Source organism: Neoarius graeffei, chromosome 3 (genome assembly GCF_027579695.1).
Source record: "Neoarius graeffei isolate fNeoGra1 chromosome 3, fNeoGra1.pri, whole genome shotgun sequence".
NCBI lineage: Eukaryota > Metazoa > Chordata > Actinopteri > Siluriformes > Ariidae > Neoarius > Neoarius graeffei.
In genome coordinates this window covers 59,085,385-59,102,949 of record NC_083571.1, presented here as the reverse complement: position 1 = coordinate 59,102,949, position 17,565 = coordinate 59,085,385, and the positions used below count along the sequence as shown (strand labels likewise).

The window sequence follows — 17,565 nt, the reverse complement described above, 5'->3', positions numbered from 1 at the left end:
TTACCTTTCTGCAAATAAAGAACCTCTAATGAGTAATTTTGAGGCATATCTAACCAGGTGACTTGGTGATGCATTTACTTTACTTGGGCATTGAAAGTGTGCTTGAAAGATGCTTACCTTACAAGAAATCTAGCAAAGTGCAAGTGCTTATTAATTTGGGAAAGCACATCCAGCAGGGTCAGGTGTGGGCAGCTGATGTAAAGGTGTTTGCCATTATTCACTTCCCCTTGTCATATTTGGCTTATATTGTCATAGTGTTTCTGTGCTTGCTGCTCCAACATGTTTTTAAGGTGATGGTATATGTTTTCTATTCATAATGAGGGCATTCTATTATTGTTGCAAGAGTAGACGAGGATGTGCAGCTTATTTGCAATGTTTCCAAACATCCAAAATGAAGTCTTTAGTTGCAGTGTTGGCATTGCAGTATTTTGAGGTTTATGTTGGTTCAAGCTCCATTACAATAACAGACAAGAGAAACTTGGATATTCTCCACTAAAAGAAGCTGAGGACGTTGGCCAGGTGCACACAACTGTAATAGTCTCATATTTATATTTAGCCTTTCTTAGGGACTTACATGACACTGTACCACACAGGTGTCACCGAGGATGGTTTCTGGTATTGCTCTTCCAGGCTACTGTATTTAGAAATTAATACTTATTTATTTATGTACTTTTGTGATTTGTGTCTGATTTTGATGTTTTACATTAACAGGAAAACTTGATTAGGACATGTTTGAATATATATATATATATATATATATATATATATATATATATATATATATATATATATATATAGACACACAATTTTAGAACAGGCCAAATGCTATTTGCTTCCACTACCCACATGAGAATAAAAACTCCAACCTCCCCTGACTTTTTGTTGGCAGCATGCCATTGATCAAAATTAGTGTCTTTCTCACAAACTTAGCAAATGTTCTCCTTGATACTGTTTTGTAATTCCTGGATCTGCAACAATAAGCAAAAGCTTTGTCTTTTTTTTTTTCAAAGTTGTTTCATCCTCAGCATATTTTTGTTTTTGCAGGAACAAAGTCCACAATTCAGTGATTTTCTTAAATGCGTTTATTGTAAATAAGTTGTTAATTAGATTTGGTAATTTAATACACATTTTAGTTAATACCAAGAATCCATGATGCGCCTCATGCTCATGAACCTCATGCCACCGTAGTCCCTGAAGTTCCTGTACTCTCCAGGCCTGAAGTACCACATCCTGCCTCTGTAGTGGGGATACTCATACATGAGCCAGTGGCCATCCATCACATGGCAGGACATGCAGCCATTGGACCAGTGGTAGCGATCCATGAAGGAATCACAGTCATCCGTCATTTCCATCATTTGACCCATGAAGTTGTCCCTCTCATAGACCCTCATTCTGTAGGATCCTCTGTACTGTTTGGGAAAGAGATCAAACACTGTCATTATAGAGCAAAACCACCTACTGGGATATGGTATGAATCCTGAAAAGGATGTCACATCCAATACCATACCATGGGGATCATGCGGCAGGACCTGATGCAGTTGTTGCCCCAGCCCCACATGTTCATGTAGTCAGGGTACTCGCCCCTCCTCAGGAAATACTGGTTTCCCATGAAGTTGGGGTGGTCGTAGACCATCCAGCAGCCGCTCTCCACCCTGAAGGAGTGGCAGTGGCTCAAGTAAGAGTGCATATTGGAACAATCACCGGTGCACTCATAGGAGCGCCCCATGAAGTTCCTGTCCTCATAGAAGATAACCTGTTTTGGGAGAAAGCATGAGCTTCTTCACTATTGAAGCAAATCTGTTAATGCTAATCCACTAGATTTCAAAATGAAATATTTCATTAGTTATTTGTTTGATCTGCCATTCTTACCCTGCCCATGGTCATGGTGATTCTTTTGGCTTGTCCAAGCTGTTTCCACTTGTGGTTTGCCAACTAGTCTCGTTTCACCCCTGTATTTATACCTGACCAGGTCCAAAGTATAAATGACTCCTATTGTGGGAAAACTCCTGACCAGTAACAAAGTTAAGAGGTGAATAGAGACCATGTCTCTATTCTCTGTATCACATGTCCAAAGGTCACAGCTTTTCAAAGGCAAGATAATGCATCTATATTTACACCATTCAATCATTTTGGTCATATAGACAATCTGTGAGGGGTTTTTTTTGGTTATTTTGTATCAGGTCTGTTTTTCTTTAGCATGACAAAATGTGCTTGCAAGGGCAAGAGTGTTGTGAGCACAAGCAGAATAAATTTGCCTCTAAACTTAGCAGCATGTTCTAGAATATTCTGTTGGAGTCTTGGAGTATCAAACGCTTCAAAACTTAAAATGATGGACAGTTGAGAGAGACATTTTTTTGATGCTGGTTCCTGTCTTGCTCATGACTTTATGACACTTGAGTTAATCTTGTGCAAGGGAAATACCATGATATACTGCAGCATCATTCATTCAACTGGTTCTTCTGCTCCAGTTTTCTGCTGTTTTCCAACATAAATAGAAAATATTCAAATAAAGTTTCATTCAGTTTCAAGCAATATACTTAATATAGAGCTAGGTTGTTGCTCCGGGTCTGTGTTAATGACTGTTGATGATTGCTGGTATAGTAGCTATCTAATGATACCAAATAAATTACAGCACCTAAAGGCTACATATAGATGAAGCATGTTGCATTGCTGGTGTGAGATTACTGCAGTCACTATTAATAATATACTGGTTCATATACTTTATATGGGAACTTTAGGCACTGTATTCTGTTTAGCTGCATTGCTTTACAAATATGGGAGAATAACTGCTTCTGGGCGGCACGGTGGTGTAGTGGTTCGCACTGTCGCCTCACAGCAAGAAGGTTCTAGGTTCAAGCCTAGTGGCCAACGGGGGCCTTTCTGTGCAGAGTTTGCATGTTCTCCCCGTGTCTGCATGGGTTTCCTCTGGGTGCTCCAGTTTTCCCCACAGTCCAAAGACATGCAGGTTAGGTTAATTGGTGGCTCTAAATTGACTGTAGGTGTGAATGTGAGCATGAATGGTTGTTTCTCTCTATGTGTCAGCCCTGCAATAACCTGGTGACTTGCCCAGGGTGTACCCCGCCTCTAGCCCATAGTCAGCTGGGATAAGCTCCAGCTTGCCTGCGACCCTTCACAGCATAAGCGGGTACGGATAATGGATGGAAGGATAACTGCTTCTGTACTCTAAATCATGAAGCTGAATTATTGTTTCAATTGAAGAATGGTTTGTTAATGTATTGGGATTACTAGAAATGAACAGCATTATACTTTAGTTGTTTTACCCCATTCAGAGTAAAAATAGCTGGGACAGGTAGAGATCTTGAATATTGTGCATATATTAAGTATTACTAACTACTTATTAACGGAGCATGAGGTCTTCATGGGAAAATATCAGACCAAGCTCTGGACACAGCTCGGTCCGTACAAAAAGACAGAGATCTGATATTTTCATGTAAAGACAGAGCAAGCGAGGTTAATAAGGAGTTTATTATATAGCTTTTTTATTTCCAAGATTAAAATCAATGGTCATTATAATGAAGCATGATGCTGCTTTCAGTCATGTCATACTTGTAACGTAGTTGAGTCACGTATGCAGAATAAATGGCTAGCGGTTTCAAAACTGAATTTCTGTTAGTGGTTTGTGGTTTCTGAATGCTCTTCGTTGCTCATTTCTTGAATGACTCAGTGACTCTTGTTTGTCTTTTTGTGTTTTGGCCATTTTTTATTCCATTTTGATTTCCAATTCATCTTTTTTTGTCATTTTATTTTTGTTTTTGTTTGTTTTTTGCAACATTCAAAGCCAACACCTTGGAAAGAAAGTCTGTAATCGCCCACGGGCATTATGGAAAGATTCTGCCCACCAAGGAACCAATCAGAGCGCACAATTTTACCGGAAGTAGCTTGTGCCATATAATAAACTCCATTATCGATCACAGCTTAGTTATCCTGTAGCATAGTTGGTCTATATATAAATACAGGCTAATAGGACAGATAGCTTTGGATCTGTCTTGGAGACTTAATTCTGGTTTGGCTACATTCAGCATTAGCTAAGACTGAACAGCAGTTTGTACACATCAGGGGATACAAGAACAAAAAGTGTAGAAACAGTCTGAAGACTGCCCATATGTAGGAGGAAGTAAAAGAGTGCATTATTAAGCATTGCTGTACTAATCCCTCTAAAGGAATGCAAGACTCATTTGTGAGAGGCACAAAAGCATAAGATGCTGAGGCACTTCTTCATTTCATTCCCAAAGCCTATATTATAACTACTAGTAACTTTCGGCACAGTGTTTTTCTCAAATAATCTGCCCCTTGTGGTCAAAACAAGTATAACAATTGAACTACTATCTATTATTCCTTGCTTCTTTAGTAACCACTTTATCCTGGTGTGGGCTGTGGTGAACCTGGAACTTATCCTGGGGACATAAGGTGAGAATACACCCTGATCAGGACGTAAGGTCATCACAAGGCACCACACACACATACATTTCTTCCTCACATTTAGCTCCTCTAAAAATGTTTTAATGGGTGTCACAAAATTTATGGAGGATGTATCTTTTTTATATTTCCCAATTGGTGCACCTCAACAGTAAAAAAAATATTGGGGTAGGGAATTTTTTTATGGCTAAAATGCTTAAATTGCTATTGGAAATGATATTTGCATCTGGTTTGTGTTACACAAGACTGAACAAATAAATTGGTAGTTTACCTTGGGAACACAGTATTTTTGATGATATAAAAGAGCTATATATACAGTAAATACTTGAAGGCCTCTATTTTCAAACATAAAACACGTGAAAATAAGGTAAAAGATTGTTTTGTGAAATATTTCCAGTGTTTTGTGGCTCTCAACACATGATAACCTGATGAAGAGTGGTGCTTTTATAAAAAGGAGCTAGATTACAATGAACACATTACTGGGTATCCGTATCTAATGGGAAATCATAAGAGAAGGCATAAATATTGACCCAGACCTACCAACATCTCAAACTTTTATAACTATTACGATGTGAATCATTTTATGAAAATATATCTACTTTTACTCAGATATGTCTTGGGTAGACAGCACGGTGATGCAGTGGTTAGCACTGTGACCTCACAGCAAGAAGGTTCTGGGTTTGAACCTTATGGCTGACTGGGGCCTGTCTGTTTGGAGTTTGCATGTTTTCCTTGTGTCTGTATGGGTTTCCTCTGGGTGCTCCAGTTTCCTCCCACAAGCCAAAAACATGTGGGTAAGGTCAACTGGCTACTCTAAATTACCCATAGGGGTGAGTGTGAATGGTTGTTCTTCTCTGTGTTAACCCTGCGATAGACTGGTGATCTGCCCAGGGTGTACCCTGCCTCTTGCCCAAAGTTAGCTGGGATTGGTTCCAGCATCCCCCGCAATTCTGACAGATAAGCGGTATAGATAACAGATGGGTGTATGGGTAAACATGTTCTATCATGTTATTTTTGACCAGTTAAGAAGCAAATTTCTGTACCTGCTACCTGTTATAGTAACATATCACAAGTATAGAAAGTCATACACTGGTAATAAACCACATCTTTACTGAAAACAACAACAACAACATACTTAGTTAATGGTTATTTAATATTTTATTTAAAATTTCTTGATTGTTCAAAAATCTTTTAATACCAGGAGTCCATGATGCGCCTCATGCTCATGAACCTCATGCCACCATAGTCCCTGAAGTTCCTGTACTCTCCAGGCCTGAAGTACCACATCCTGCCTCTGTAGTGGGGATACTCATACATGAGCCAGTGGCCGTCCATCACATGGCAGGACATGCAGCCATTGGACCAGTGGTAGCGATCCATGAAGGAATCACAGTCATCCATCACATCCATCATCTGACCCATGAAGTTGTCCCTCTCATAGATCCTCATTCTGTAGGATCCTCTGTACTGTTTTGGAAAGAGATCAAACCCTGTCATTTTAGGGCAAAAACACCTACTGGGATATGGTATGTATCCTGAAAAGGATGTTACATCCAAAACCATACCATGGGGATCATGCGGCAGGACCTGATGCAGTTGTTGCCCCAGCCCCACATGTTCATGTAGTCAGGGTACTCGCCCCTCCTCAGGAAATACTGGTTTCCCATGAAGTTGGGGTGGTCGTAGACCATCCAGCAGCCACTCTCCACCCTGAAGGAGTGGCAGCGACTCATGTAAGAGTGCATATCGGAACAATCACCGGTGCACTCGTAGGAGCGCCCCATGAAGTTCCTGTCCTCATAGAAGATAACCTGTTTGGAGAATGAGTTTCAGAATTAGTTTTTAAAGAGCAGTATCTATGTTTTTGGTTGAATAAAACTTTGAGAAAATTGAAAGTTGGGCACATTTCTGTGCTATCTTAGCAACATTGCATTGGTCAAGCGTGATCAATTATTTTAAATTAAACAAATGTTTTCTCTTGTAGTGTTTACCCTGCCCATGGTTGTAGTGACTGTTTTGACTTGTCCAAGCTACTTCCAAATGGTGAGCTGCCCACCTTTCTGGATTAACCCCTGTATTTATACCTGACCAGAACCAAAGAAATTCTTGACCAGACAAAAAAAAAAGGTGAACAAAGACCTGAAAAGCATTTGCTACATGTCCATGTGATGTGGTTTCTAAATGGGTTTAAAATGTCTATCTTTGGCAAGTTAAAACCACATCCATCTATCTCACAGTCATCAGCTATGTTGGTCATTAAAGTCTATAGACGTGTTGTTGTTTTTTTCTTTTGTATAATGTAAAAAACCTGTGCCTGCCTTCTCTGAATGCTTATATTTGGAAAGCTGGCAAAATGATTCTGTAAAGACAAAGGTGCCTTGTCAGTACAAGCAGAGTATGCTGTTCCCTGAGTTTAGTAGCATAATCCATTCAGTAAGCCTATATACAAATGAGGCTTTGGGGTATTATGCAGCAATTGCTCTGAGAAGCTTAAATAGACATTTCTGTGTGTCTAAATAAATCTCTGAAACAGTTTAAAAGAAATGTTTCAAAATGATCAAATAAAGATGAATTAACTACACCAGTTTGCTGCCTTGACCAATCTGAGCATTGGTTCCTTCTCTGGTCAAGAAATACCCCAAGGTTACAACAAACATTCAGTTTTTTCCTCTTATCACAGTTTGCTTTTTCCACATACAGGCACTGGGGCAAATCCTGTAATATTCATGCATAGAAGGTGTTATGAATTCAGGCCAGAAGCAACATCCTTAGATATGTGATTTTATTTTTTAGCAACACTGAGGAGCCCTGAAATTTGATCTTATTTATCTCACACCACCCATCACTATCAACCACAGAAAAACAGTACTTTGAGAGAGAAAGCTCAATCTGTTAAGCCACTGTCACCTGCTATTGTGCTCCTGTTCTCGGACTCCATAATGAACTTAGGCTACTTTACAACAGATTTTGTTACTAACAACTGCCAAAATGGTCCTGCTTGGACCAGACTACAAAGCTGTCCAATATCTTCTTCATATTTACAACTCTGGGCAGAAGACATTAAACAAGCAAATAAAAATAAAATAAAAAATAAAGCTCAATATCCTGATGTTACACAGTAGATGTTTGGGAGATGTTTTTTACCACTCATATCATACCAGAAGATTTAGCTGCATGTTTGACTGGTAGAAAGTGTCTGCCAATTATTAGCAGAGCTCCCTGCATGCAAAGTGCACAGAGTAAAGCTTCATACTTGAGAGAATACGGTAATGCATTCAACTGATTTTTTTTATGTCTTTTGCTACCGTGCAACATCCGTACATGCATATGAACGACGTACGTGTACCACCACAGGGAACCCAATCGTAAGTGCAAGGCAATGTATCTCATAAACATGGCCACCAGACAACGGAATTTGTATCTTTATTTCCATAAGCTAGATGGGATTTTATCCAGTGCTTATTTTTTATTTGCATTTTCAAAAATAACCTGGGACTATTTAATAACACATTTTACAGAAAATATTCATGACAGTTTCATATAAAACTCGTTAAAACAGTTTTATTAGTCCACTTGGTTGTTGGAAAATTGACATTTGTAACCAGACAACAGTTTGACATACTGTATCAAGTTTGAAATATCAAGATTGCAGCTTGAACCCTCGGAGCTCATATGCTGCATTTGGTCAAAGTGCATGTTTTCCAGTAGGTTTTCTTTTCCTGAAGGTTTTTATGCCACTGGGGTTTTTTTTCATAGCAGGCAACATATCTTTGCATTGTATGCTTTTTACCTGAACAATTTCTTACTCTGCTGTGCACACTCGTGTAAACATATTTATTGTATAGTTCAAAAGCAATTATGATTTTAAACTCCCACGGATCGATACTGATTAGTTCTTATGTCCAATAGTATTTGATCATAACTCTGTAGTAATGATGCAAAGTGAAAGCGCTGGTTCACTGCTGTCCACCAGGCACCCAGCAGAGTCACACCATGATAAATGCTGTGGTGTCATTTCTTGTACATGGTATGTTTTGTCAAACAAAGGAATAAATATGTATTTGTAACTGTGATGTGTATCTCATTATTGGTATCACTGTCACAAAACAATACAGCAATTTATTGATGTGAAATGCACTACACTACATAATTCGATGGTTCATTTGCTATAATGTTATCATTCTATTCAGGCTGATTTTATGCTTTTGCAAATATTTTGCTCATACACTCATGAGGGGCACGGTGGTGTAGTGGTTAGCGCTGTCACCTCACAGCAAGAAGGTCCAGGTTCGAGCCCCGTGGCTGACGAGGGCCTTTCTGTGCGGAGTTTGCATGTTCTCCCCATGTCCGCGTGGGTTTCCTCCGGGTGCTCCGGTTTCCCCCACAGTCCAAAGACATGCAGGTTAGGTTAACTGGTGGCTCTAAATTGACCGTAGGTGTGAATGTGAGTGTGAATGGTTATCTGTGTCTATGTGTCAGCTCTGTGATGACCTGGTGACTTGTCCAGGGTGTACTCCGCCTTTCGCCCGTAGTCAGCTGGGATAGGCTCCAGCTTACCTGCGACCCTGTAGAACAGGATAAAGTGGCTAGAGATAATAAGATTTTATATATATTATCTCCTTCTCACCCCCGGCGGGGGGGGTGGTATCCATGTCATCCTCAAGCTCGGGTCCTCTACCAGAGGCCTGGGAGTTTGAGGGTTCTGCGCAGTATCTTCGATGTTCCTAGAACTGCGCTCTTCTGGACTGAGGCTTCAGATGTTGTTCCTGGGATTTGCTGGAGCCACTCTCCCAGTTTGGGGGTTACTGCCCCAAGTGCCCCCACTACCACGGGGACCATGCAACCCTTGACCTTCCACATCCGTTCCAGCTGCTCTTTCAACCCTTGATACTTCTCAAGTTTCTCATGTTCCTTCTTCCTGATGTTGGCGTCAGCTGGGATCGCCACATCTATCACCACCACCCTCTTCTGCTCTTTGTCCACCACCACTATGTCCGGTTGGTTAGCCAGGATCTGTTTGTCAGTCTGGAAGCTGAAGTCCCACAGAATCTTGGCCCTGTTGTTCTCAGCCACCTTCTGTGGTATGGCCCATTGGGACTTGGGCATTTCTATTCCATACTGGTTGCAGATGTTCCTGTATACTATCCCAGCCACTTGGTTGTGCCTCTCCATGTACGCTGATCCAGCTAGCATCTTACACCCTGCTACTATGTGCTGGACTGTTTCAGGGGCTTCTTTGCACAGTCTGCATCTTGGGTCTGATCTACTCTGGTAGATCCTGGCCTCTATGGCTCTTGTGCTTATGGCCTGTTCTTGTGCTGCCATGATTAGTGCCTCTGTGCTGTCTGTCAGTCCTGCATTATCCAGCCACTGGTAGGATTTCTTGATATCAGCCACTTCCTCTATCTGACGGTGGTACATGCCATGTAGGGGTTTGTCTCTCCAGGTTGTCTGTTCCTCCTCCTCCTCTGCACTCTCATCAGGGTTCTGCTGCCTGAGACATTCACTTAGCAGTTCATCCTTTGGGGCCATCTTTCTGATGTATTCTCGGATTTTCGATGTTTCATCCTGGACCGTGGTCTTGACGCTCACTAGCCCTCGGCCTCCCTCTTTCCGCTTAGTGTATAGTCTCAGGGTGCTGGACTTGGGGTGGAACCCTCCATGCATGGTGAGGAGCTTTCTAGTCTTGATATCTGTGGCTTCTATCTCCTCCTTTGGCCAGTTTATGATACCAGCGGGGTATCTGATGACTGGTAGTGCGTACATGTTGATGGCTCGGACCTTGTTTTTACCATTCAGCTGACTTTTCAGGACCTGCCTTACTCTCTGGAGGTATTTGGCTGTGGTTGACTTCCTTGTGGCCTCTTCATGGTTTCCATTAGCCTGTGGGATGCCAAGGTACTTGTAGCTGTCTTGGATATCACCTATGTTGCCCTCTGGTAGGTCAATCCCTTCAGTCCGGATCATCTTGCCTCTCTTTGAGACCATCCGGCCACACTTGTCCAATCCGAATGACATCCCTATGTCATCGCTGTAGATCCGGGTGGTGTGGATCAGCGAGTCTATTTCTCGCTCGTTCCTGGCATACAGCTTGATGTCATCCATGTAGAGCAGGTGGCTGATTGTTGCCCCACTACGGAATCGGTACCCGTAGCCGCTCTTCGTGATGATCTGACTGAGGGGGTTCAGGCCTATGCAGAACAGCAGTGGTGATAGCGCATCTCCTTGGTATATGCCGCACTTGATGTTGACTTGGGCAATGGGTTTTGAGTTGGCCTCTAGGGTTGTCTTCCACATTTCCATTGAGTTCTGTATGAAGGTCCTTAGGTTCCTGTTGATCTTATACAGTTCCAGACATTCCAGTATCCATGTGTGTGGCATTGAGTCGTAGGCTTTCTTGTAGTCAATCCAGGCAGTGCACAGGTTGGTCTGTCTCTTCTTACAGTCTCGGGCGACTGTTCTATCGGCCAGTAGCTGGTGCTTGGCTCCTCTGGTGTTACTGCCAATTCCTTTCTGTGCCTCGCTCATGTATTGAGCCACATGCTTACTCATTTTTGCCGCAATGATGCCTGACAGGGCCTTCCATGTTGTGCAGAGACAGGTAATTGGCCGGTAGTTGGATGGGATGGGTCCCTTCTGGGGGTCCTTCATGATTAGGACTGTCCTGCCTTGGGTTAGCCATTCTGGGTGGGTTCCATCCCTCAGCAGCTGGTTCATCTGTGCTGCTAGGCATTCATGGAGTGCAGTTAGCTTCTTCAGCCAGTACGTATGGATCATATCGGGGCCTGGTGCTGTCCAGCTCTTCATCTTTGACACTCTTTCTTGGACATCTGCCATTGAGATGGTTACTGGTTCTTGTTCTGGGAGGTTGCTGTGGTCAGCTCTTAGGTCCACTAACCATTGGGCATCGGTGTTGTGTGATGCCTTTCTTTCCCATATGTCTTTCCAGTATTTTTCCACCTCAGCTCTTGGTGGGTCTGACCGGTTGTTGTTCCCCTGCCATTGAGAGTACACCTTGGTTGGTTCAGTGGAGAACAGCTTGTTTATTCTCCTAGCCTCTCCTTCCTTGGTGTATCTCCTCAACTGGGTGGCCAGAGCTGTTAGTCGCTGTTTGGCAGTTTCGAGTGCCTCTGGTATGGAGAGTGAGTTGTACTTCCTGGGCGCCCCTTTATTCACCATGTTCCCTTTCTGTAGTTCAGCTAGCTGGCTAACTTCTCTCCTTGCTGCCTTTATCTTGGCCTCTAATCGTCTCTTCCATGGTGGATACTGTTTGTTATGTCCCGAGCCCACCTTGTGTCCAAGCATCTCCATGATTACTGTTGCCGTACTGTGTATCAGCTTGTTGGTCTCAGTGATGGTTCTTGTGGAGATTGTCTTCAGAGCAGCATTCACATCTACTAGTAGATCTTCTGAAGGTACTTGGCAACTCAGCTTCGGTATTCGTCGGGGGCTCCAGGTTTCCAGTTGGGTCACGATCTTCCTTCTCAGGTCAGCAGCTCTTGTGTTGAGGCTGTTAGCTGTTGGGGCTTGGTACCCAATCTCTGGTTGTGGGGATGATGACATCTCCCCGCTGACCTGTCTTCCTGGCTCCCCCTTGCCGTAGCATCGTTGTTGTATTTCATTAATCTCTAGTTGTGATAGCAGATTTCGATTATGGATGTTGGAACACTGGGCTAATAGCTGTTTCTTTGTTAGCCTTGATTGTGGGTTTCGAAGTATCCAATGGTCCCACATTCTCTGCATGTATCCCCTCTCTCTGGGATTGCTTGTATAGTAGCATTCCAGCAAATCCGTATTTTCTGTCCTCGTCCATCGATGTCTTGTTCCAGTAGCCCATTTCTCATCAGTTTGCCCTGGTTCCCTAGCAACTGATGCAGACCTTGTTGACCCGGGCGACGTCTGAGCCGGTATGACTCTATCAGTTATGTTTTCACTCATTCCTGAGGTAGGCTGATATATCATGAGGGGTTTTGCCTAAGGACCCTTACTGGATGATGAACCCCGACCGGGATTCGAACCCCGATCTCCTGCATCATAGTCAGTGAGCATTACCACTGTACTATCCAGCTGATATATATATATATATATATATATATATATATAGTGGTACATGAAAGTTTGTGAACCCTTTAGAATTTTCTATATTTCTGCATAAATATGACCTAAAACATCATCAGATTTTCACACAAGTCCTAAAAGTAGATCAAGAGAACCAAGTTAAACAAATGAGACAAAAATATTATACTTGGTCATTTATTTATTGAGGAAAATGATACAATATTACAAATCTGTGAGTGGCAAAAGTATGTGAACCTTTGCTTTCAGTATCTGGTGTGACCCCCTTGGCAGCAATAACTGCAACTAAACGTTTCCAGTAACTGTTGATCAGTCCTGCACACTGGCTTGGAGGAATTTTAGCCCATTTGTCTGTACAGAACAGCTTCTGGGATGTTGGTGGGTTTCCTCACATGAACTGCTCGCTTCAGGTTCTTCCACAACATTTCGATTGGATTAAGATCAGGATTTTGACTTGGCCATTCCAAAACATTAACTTTATTCTTCTTTAACCATTCTTTGGTACTGTAGAATGACCTGTGTGCTTAGGGTCGTTGTCTTGCTGCATGACCCACCTTCTCTTGAGATTCAGTTCATGGACAGATGTCCTGACATTTTCCTTTAGAATTCGCTGGTATAATTCAGAATTCATTGTTCCATCAATGACGGCAAGCCGTCCTGGCCCAGATGCAGCAAAACAGGCCCAAACCATGATACTACCACCACCATGTTTCACAGATGGGATAAGGTTCTTATGCTGGAATGCAGTGTTTTCCTTTCTCCAAACATAACGCTTCTCATTTAAACCAAAAAGTTCTATTTTGGTCTCATCTGTCTACTGTACAAAACATTTTTCCAATAGCCTTCTGGCTTGTCCACATGATCTTTAGCAAATTGCAGACAAGCAGCAATGTTCTTTTTGGAGAGCAGTGGCTTTCACCTTGCAACTCTGCCATGCACACCATTGTTGTTCAGTGTTCTCCTGATGGAGGACTCATGAACATTAACATTAGCCAATGTGAGAGAGGCCTTCAGTTGCTTAGAAGTTACCCTGGGGTCCTTTGTGACCTTGCCAACTATGATATGCCTTGCTCTTGGAGTGATCTTTGTTGGTCGACCACTCCTGGGGAGGGTAACAATGGTCTTGAATTTCCTCCATTTGTACACAATCTATCTGACTGTGGATTGGTGGAGTCCAAACTCTTTAGAGATGGTTTTGTAACTTTTTCCAGCCTGATGAGCATCAACAATGCTTTTTCTGAGGTCCTCAGAAATCTCCTTTGTTCATGCCATGATACACTTCCACAAACATGTGTTGTGAAGATCAGACTTTGATAGATCCCTGTTCTTTAAATAAAACAGGGTGCCCACTCACACCTGACTGTCATTCCATTGACTGAAAACACCTGAGTCTAATTTCACCTTCAAATTAACTGCTAATCCTAGAAGTTCACATACTTTTGCCACTCACAGATATGTAATATTGGATCATTTCCCTCAATAAATAAATGACCAAGTATAATATTTTTGTCTTATTTGTTTAACTGGGTTCTCTTTATCTACTTTTAGGACTTGTGTGAAAATCTGATGATGTTTTAGGTCATATTTATGCAGAAATATAGAAAATTCTAAATGGTTCACAAACTTTCAAGCACCACTGTATATATATAATTAGTTTTGACAAATTTTTAAAACATTTCAAAAATTGCCTTAACACAATCAACAACTTGGGCAGCACGGTGGTGTAGTGGTTAGCACCATCGCCTCACAGCAGAAATGTTCTGGGTTCGAGCCCAGTGGCTGACGGGGATCTTTCTGTGTAGAGTTTGCATGTTCTCCCTGTGTCTGCATAGGTTTCCTCTGGGTGCTCCGGTTTCCCCCTCAGTCCAAGTACATGCATGTTAGGCTAATTGGTGGCTCTAAGCTGACCATAAATATGAGTGTGAATGGTTGTTTGTCTCTATGTGTCAGCCCTGCAATGATGTGGTGACTTGTCCAGGGTTTACTCCACCTCTCACCCATAGTCAACTGGGATAGGCTCCAGCTTTCCCATGACCCTGAACAGGATAAGTGGTTATGGACATGCAATAACTGAGATTCTTTTGCTTTTCTTCACTTGGAAGTTGATATGAGTAAAACAGGAAGCTCGTCATATGCCAATAAACTGGATTGTTATAAAGAAATTTGATACATTCCATTAACCCAGTGAGTATCAAAGATCTTTACTTTTTGGTACATCCTCTGTGAGTATACAGTCATAACTATTGGAGTAAGAAATGCCCCTGAAAATAATAAGCAATTAATGAACCAAATATTGTCTCAACAGTAATTGAGTAATCATGAGTCAGATCTGGGCAGGTTGGCCAAAACAAACTGCTGCCTTAAAACATGTGCTTAAAAAGTAAAACTTGGAGTTAAAAACTCATGCAGGGTTGACTGCATTTTACTATTATTTTAAATAAATGTGTCTCAAAATGACATTTAGCAATGGCTGGTTATACATTGCAACATTTTGTTGTTGAATTCTTTTGCATATTGATTTTTTTAATGAAATACCAAGATGTACTTGATTCAGTAAATAATGCTCTGCAGCAAGTTTGGTGGTTGAAAGTAAATTGTTGAAGGGTTATAGTGTGAGTAATGTGGCTTTATGTCAGAACCAGAAATAATTTTATAAAACAAAAATTAAATGAAAAAAAAATATATAGCCTGGCTTTATTTAAGGTGCTACAATTGTACAATAAGTCTATGAGTGCAAGATAACCACCACAAAAAAAAAAAAAATGTTGCACCCTCACTGATGATCGTGAATCTAACTATATAAGGTCAGTGGAGGACATATTGTGCTTCATTCCTGTCACGTGTTTTCTAAAATGTTTTATTCAAAATGTCTTCATGGAGATGCAGTGGAGATGCAGATTATTATGGAGGAAAAACCCAAACACTTTTCTTCATATTCATTTTTTATTGATATTTTAACTCAGTTTGCTTTTAATACCAGGAGTCCATGATGCGCCTCATGCTCATGAACCTCATGCCACCATAGTCCCTGAAGTTCCTGTACTCTCCAGGCCTGAAGTACCACATCCTGCCTCTGTAGTGGGGATACTCATACATGAGCCAGTGGCCGTCCATCACATGGCAGGACATGCAGCCATTGGACCAGTGGTAGCGATCCATGAAGGAATCACAGTCATCCATCACATCCATCATCTGACCCATGAAGTTGTCCCTCTCATAGAGCCTCATTCTGTAAGATCCTCTGTACTGTTTGGGAAAGAGATCAAACACTGTCATTATAGAGCAAAAACACCTACTGGGATATGGTATGTGTCCTAAAAAGGATGTTACCCATACCATGGGGATCATGCGACAGGACCTGATGTAGTTGTTGCCCCAGCCCCACATGTTCATGTAGTCAGGGTACTCGCCCCTCCTCAGGAAATACTGGTTTCCCATGAAGTTGGGGTGGTCGTAGACCATCCAGCAGCCACTCTCCACCCTGAAGGAGTGGCAGCGACTCATGTAAGAGTGCATATCGGAAAAATCACCGGTGCACTCATAGGAGCGCCCCATGAAGTTCCTGTCCTCATAGAAGATAACCTGTTTGGAGGATGAGTTTCACAATCAGTTTAGCATTCACAAGTTAAATTACATGAAACCAATCTGTCTTTTGATAATTTTACCCTGCCCATAGTCATGATTCCTGGCTTGGTTTGTCCAAACTGGATCTACTTGGTGAACTGACAGCCTGCCTGGTTTAACTCTTGTATTTATACCTGACCAGGACTAAAGAATATGGACCTCTACTGGGAAAACCCATGAATATGCAGTTGTGTACAGAGGCCCACAAAGAGTTTTTGTTCCATTTTCATATGACACAGAAGACTTTTGAAAGCTTCCCATTGGCAAAACAATACATCTGCTCTGCCTTGCTATTTTTGCTTAGCACATACTATAAACCTACCGCTTTGTTACTTCTGTACCATAACCTCTTCCCTTTCTCTAAAAATAATATGTAGATCTTTTCTGAAACAACCAGAACTGTTCTCGGCATTTTGTAAAACCCTTAAATACTGTATTTATTTTAAATTGTTTCCTTTACTGCCTTGGTTTGTTTGTTTTCATTCCATTCTGCATTTGAGTACCAAGGAGAGTATTTGGTATTTTGTGGATGTGTTGTTGTGGAAACTCTGAGAACTCCAAAATTATCGGAAATATGACTAAAATATTCCAACCATTCCACAAAACAATTCAAACTGTTCATGAAAACAACAGTAGAAACTACACAACCTTTCTATATTCAAAACAGGTTTTCATGTCAACATTATTGATACCCCCAAAATATCTGGCATGAAATGTTATTAAATAAGATCAGTGAAAGAAATTCTTTACTAAAATGTGCTTAAAATTAAAACCTATTGATGTTTTGACCTGACATGGGTTTAAAGACATGAAAATCCACTTGTAAGCTATGAGGTTTCCATAAGGAACACCAAAGGTTGTTTGTTTGTTTGTTTGTTTGTTTGTTTTCTTTCAACAGAAACATAACTAAAAGAAAGAAAAAAATGAGGTACAAATAAAACCCAAAATCAGAAAAAAATTTGGGATGGTATGAAAAATGCAAATAAAAAAGAAAGCAATTATTTCTAAATTCACTATTACTTGTATTTCATTGCAGACAGTATGAACCCAAGATATTTCCTGTTTTGTCTGGTCAACTTCATTTCATTTGTTAATATACATCCATTCCTGAGTTTCAGGTCCTGCAATACATTCCAAAAACAGTTGTGATGGGAGCAATTTAGGGTTAGTAATTAGGTAAAACAATGAAATAATGATGTAATTTGAAACAGGTGAAGTCAACAGGTGACTGTAACCGTGATTTGGTACAAAATCAGTATCCAGGAAAGGTCTAGTCTTTGAGGAGCAAACATTGGCTGAGGATCTCCAGTTTGTTAACAAATGTGTGAGAAAATTCTTGAAATATTTTAAAACAATGTCCTTCAAAGAAAGATGTGAAGGGATTTGGATATTTCATCATTTATGGTGCAAAATATCATTAAACAATTC

At 41.2% G+C, this 17,565-nt stretch overlaps 3 protein-coding genes across 3 annotated transcripts; all 3 read right to left on the bottom strand.

The window, feature by feature from the left end:
• Positions 1-1,133: 1,133 nt before the first annotated feature.
• On the bottom strand, positions 1,134-1,884 carry LOC132883425 (gamma-crystallin M2-like). The gene is made up of 3 exons (XM_060917057.1): positions 1,870-1,884; positions 1,508-1,753; positions 1,134-1,409 (listed from the first exon to the last, which is right to left on the bottom strand). Exons 1-3 carry the CDS (start codon positions 1,882-1,884, stop codon positions 1,134-1,136), a joined length of 537 nt encoding a protein of 178 aa, XP_060773040.1.
• A 3,744-nt stretch (positions 1,885-5,628) lies between these two features.
• LOC132882835 (gamma-crystallin M2-like) lies at positions 5,629-6,437 on the bottom strand. The gene is made up of 3 exons (XM_060915944.1): positions 6,429-6,437; positions 6,003-6,248; positions 5,629-5,904 (listed from the first exon to the last, which is right to left on the bottom strand). The coding sequence occupies exons 1-3, from the start codon at positions 6,435-6,437 to the stop codon at positions 5,629-5,631; spliced, it is 531 nt and encodes a 176-aa protein (XP_060771927.1).
• A 9,046-nt stretch (positions 6,438-15,483) lies between these two features.
• On the bottom strand, positions 15,484-16,193 carry LOC132882834 (gamma-crystallin M2-like). Its single transcript, XM_060915943.1, has 3 exons — positions 16,179-16,193; positions 15,850-16,095; positions 15,484-15,759 (listed from the first exon to the last, which is right to left on the bottom strand). Exons 1-3 carry the CDS (start codon positions 16,191-16,193, stop codon positions 15,484-15,486), a joined length of 537 nt encoding a protein of 178 aa, XP_060771926.1.
• Between the last annotated feature and the right edge of the window lie 1,372 nt (positions 16,194-17,565).